This window comes from Centruroides sculpturatus, unplaced genomic scaffold (assembly GCF_000671375.1).
Source record: "Centruroides sculpturatus isolate CEXI.00-Female unplaced genomic scaffold, Cexi_2.0 scaffold63, whole genome shotgun sequence".
Taxonomy (NCBI): domain Eukaryota; kingdom Metazoa; phylum Arthropoda; class Arachnida; order Scorpiones; family Buthidae; genus Centruroides; species Centruroides sculpturatus.
The window spans coordinates 953,015-957,579 of NW_019384640.1; the positions used below are offsets into that span (position 1 = coordinate 953,015).

Here is a 4,565-nt window from a genome sequence, read left to right on the forward strand (position 1 = left end):
CTCTTGTTCCATTCTTTGTTTTTTGCCTGCAGGCTTCTTAAAAAACATGTCCAAGGCGGTCTGTTTCTCTCTTCTTCAACACCTGTCAGAAATGACGGGCAAGGGTGTCATTGTAGAGATCATTGATCCTGTTGGCCTCAGCTCTGCTTGGATAATGAGTGTTGGTAAACTCCTGAACCTCTCTCCATTCTACAAGGAAGTTTTTGTCAACTTTCACTCCTTCTGATGATTTCTTGTTTTGTTTCAATTGAAATCACCTTTCTGTTTTTTAGAAGCCATGATTTGCACAACACTTGAATAAATGTACTGAGATGATGTACGTAATAAATAAGGGAGCAAGCCGAATCCCAACGGGAACTCTGTACTTCAGATATACTAATAATGTATTCTAATAATACTAATATATTATAAAAATAGTAGATGGTCATTGGCAATGGCAAAAGAGTGAAAACATCATTCGCACTTGTTCGCAAAAAGTTGGTTGTGTCGCCTCACCTAACTGCCGAACAAAAAGTCTGTTGTTCACAGCCAGTCCGTTGATCGAGTCACGTAATGGCCAAACAGAAAGTCCATTGTTCGTAGCGTCCGTTATTCGAGGTGTACATTATATGAGGCACCACTGTACATAATGACAGAATTTTTGTTATTAAGAAAAACCATATATTATATATGAGGATAAAATGATAATTTTTGTAGTGAGTAAATATAGCAATAGAAATTTGTTATTTATTATTTATATTTAAACTGTTTCTGCTTTTTTCTTCTGTATTTGCTATCAATTTGAATTACTAACAGAGATCAAAGATTTATTTATAAATTTTATAATTGATGAAGTCAATAAACAAATATTTCAAAAAATAAAAATGAATTTTATTAATAAAAAAATTATTAATTAATTCAAATTTAAATATTATTAATTTTATTTATATACAAATATAAATATCATGTTTTGTATCTAATCATAGTATTTAATAATAAATATATAAAAACTAAATTATGAATTAAAAATTCCGTATAAAGATTTACATGTAATTAAATGTTATACTTGATACAATATTTAACATTTAATTTCATTAGATGAATGATATTTTACAATCTACTTATTCATAATGTTACAGTTACTACAATAATTTAAATGAGTCTATTACATTAAAATCTGTTTTTATTTAAATTCAATTAACCAAAATATATCATTAATTCATCAATTCTACTTATAAGTGTCATATATGTAAGCTATATTCGTACCTCATTGCATATGAAATGCACAAATGTTTCTACTGATTGTAAACAATATTCTCTTAGTTCCGTTGACATTAAAATTGCCAAACAATTAAAAAAGTGTGAATATTGATTAGAATCTAATTGTGGAACTAATTTCTTTTTAATTCCTTTTGAAATTACTTCTGTAACAGCTGAATACCATCTGTGAAATAACCATAAATAATTACTGAAATTTAAGCTATTCAATTTATTAAATATAATAATACAGTTGTCCCTTGATAGTCCGATGTTTTGTAATCCAACATGCTCAGTAGTCCGACGCACTTCCCGTCAAGGTCACCGTAGTCTCCGTCCCCGTTACGTGTCTGCTTGCATAGAAGCATGTCACAACCTGAATCTCCCCACCCAATTCTTACATAATGACACACATTTCGTGTGTTTTCGGTGAGCAGTTCTGTTCGAACAGTTGAAGTACGGAATATTGTAGGCTACTGCTAGCAAGACAATGCAAAATATGTAATCACTTTCGGTAATCTGGACACTTTTGGTAATCCGACACCCCTTTGATCCCATACCTTTCGGATTATCAAGGGACAACTGTATTGGAAAATTAAAAACTGTATGAAATTACAATTTCAGAAGCACCTTAGATCATTCTACAAGTCACTGTGTTTAATTTAAACAATTTGAAAAAAATTAATTTTTTTATTTCATTTGTTAACATTTCTCAAATTAAATAGACAAAGTTTATCATCCATTAAAATTTTATTTATCTATAAAATGCTGTGTGAAACTATAGTGACTTTGAAAAAGCTTTTAATATAATTAACTGTATCCAATGTCAATCTGAAACACTTTAAATTTCATAAATATATACTGTATATCATTTATTATATATTATAAATCATCTACACATAATTTAAAACTTTAAGTTTAAATAAATAATTACCTTTCCAATAATAATGCATTTGAATTCTTAAGTTGTTCAGAAATCTTCAACACGAAGGTTTGTATATCAATGACATCATCTTGTTTCTTCAAGAGATTTATATCAATCATACAAAATGTAAATGCTTGATACCATATAGCTAAAAGCTTGTGAATACTAGGATTCATTATATGCAAATATTTATTTATGATTTTTCTGTTTGATATAAATCTAGTCATCCATTCTTTTGGTAAACTAGATATTTCTATTCTATAACTAAATAATGCTTCAGATTTTAATATTTTTTCTTCAGGCTTGATTAACAAGTAGTCAACTATTTTAAAAAGTTATAAATCAAAGATTATCAATAATAAAATGTGATATTATCATATTACATATTGTATATATCACAAAATGCAATATGAAATATATATATTTCATATTGCATTTATATACCTATATTATGTAATCATATTTGATATGAATAAACTGATTTTGTGTAATGTGAAATTTTTATTTATCACTGAAGATAGAGAAAAATTAATAAATACTATTATATAATTTAACACAACGAAATCAACATTTATTTAAAGCCACATAAAATAAAATTTAAAGATTTATGTAATTAAAATTGAAAATGATACATTTTAACCACTTCTGTACAATACCTCTTTCATTTATGCAGTTGTGCAGTCTCACAGTCTGCTTATCATTTAATAAAAAATGCATATATATCAGTGANGCCTGTGCCATGCTTGCCAATATTGTGCTATTAAGTCCTTTACTAACACTGTATTTGTGCTCTTTTATACACACTGCAAGGTTTCTTCTGGTCACCCCTACATATTCTTTATCGACTCCTAGTACAAGAAGGCACTTATAAAGAGGGCCTTCTTGTACTGCACCAATGTGCAAGACCGTGACAAGGAAATGGATAGAATACAAAAGGTAGCAAGAAGTTTAGGATACAAAACGGCCACAATCAGAGGCCTTATCAGAAGTTATGGAAAACAACAGAAGCTAAAGAACTACAACAGCGCATAGCAACACAACTGCATTCAACAAGTTCACATACAATGAACAGACAAGAAAAGTAGTGGATGAGCTAGGAAAATACAAAAATACAAGGATAATTTACAAATGAGCACCCAACATATATAGATTATTAAGGAACGATAAGGACAAAATAAGAATGGAAGAGCAAGCGGGGTGTACACTATCCCATATGAAAACCAACAAATAGGAGTCGATAAAGAATATGTAGGGGTGACCAGAAGAAACCTTGCAGTGCGTATAAAAGAGCACAAAAACAGTGTTAGTAAAGGACTTAATAGCACAATATTGGCAAGCATGGCACAGGCCGACGGAGCAATAGTTAAGTGGGATGAAGCGAAGATCATAAGAACAGTGCACTCACCGTCTCTAGCGATGGAAATGGAAAAAATAGAGATACAAAAGTAAAATGAGGAACCGATGTTTAAATGAATAGGATGCAAATACATTACCAACAGCATGGAAATACAAAATACAAAAATGTATGGGTTTCAATAATCCATAAAGTGGGAACTGGGGTTTATAAGAAGTTATTATTTTATAAATTTAGACGCATGTAAAAATATGTTATTTAATGTTATTTAATGTTTGTAACGCGTATAAGGACATATTTATTTTACTTATTTTATTTTATTTATTTACTTTATTTTGTTTATTTATGTAATATACAAAAAGTTGTTAACTTATTTCGAAAATTCAAATCAAAATGAAATTTGAACGAATGGTTCCAATTTGGAACGATAAAAAAAAGCCTGAGGATGGCCTATCCAAATAGGCCAAAAACATTTGAATAAAAAGAAAAAAAAGCTCGGCAAGTAGAATTCAGGTGTGTTCATATTTATATGGTATCAGTATGCTGAACTGGTACTGATATTAATAGTTTATCATTTACTCAATAAATATTACTCAATTAATCATTACTTCCAGGCCAAGATAATGTGTTATCAAGTCAGAAAAGATGGTCTAAACAATAATTTTGATAATTGAATATTTCACTAATGACATTGCTAATTTTTTATAGCCTTATATTATTTTTGTGTTCTTTAGTAAATTCAAATTCAGAAGGATGCAAATGATGTTCATTAGACTAGCTGAAAGCAGGCTGGTTGACAAGGTGACAAGACACAAGCCTATTGCTCTGAAAGACCTAGGATCAAATTCAGGCAGGTCAAAAAAACAGAAATTTTTCTGAGGTGGTCTGTTCCAGATATGGCAGGTCCCATTTCTCATTGTCTGGCCATCCCATTGTAGGCCTTGATGAACACATGATAAGCCTGAGGAAAAAAGTTCTCTTAGAATGAAGTAGAAAGATAAAAAAAAAACTAGCTGAAAAAATTTCATAATACACATTATTTTTTATGAA

General features: G+C 29.7%; 1 protein-coding gene across 1 annotated transcript; it reads right to left on the bottom strand.

The window, feature by feature from the left end:
* Positions 1-1,233: 1,233 nt before the first annotated feature.
* LOC111625991 lies at positions 1,234-2,519 on the bottom strand. Its single transcript, XM_023369260.1, has 2 exons — positions 2,171-2,519; positions 1,234-1,423 (listed from the first exon to the last, which is right to left on the bottom strand). The coding sequence occupies exons 1-2, from the start codon at positions 2,386-2,388 to the stop codon at positions 1,234-1,236; spliced, it is 408 nt and encodes a 135-aa protein (XP_023225028.1). The 5' UTR covers positions 2,389-2,519.
* Positions 2,520-4,565: the final 2,046 nt, after the last annotated feature.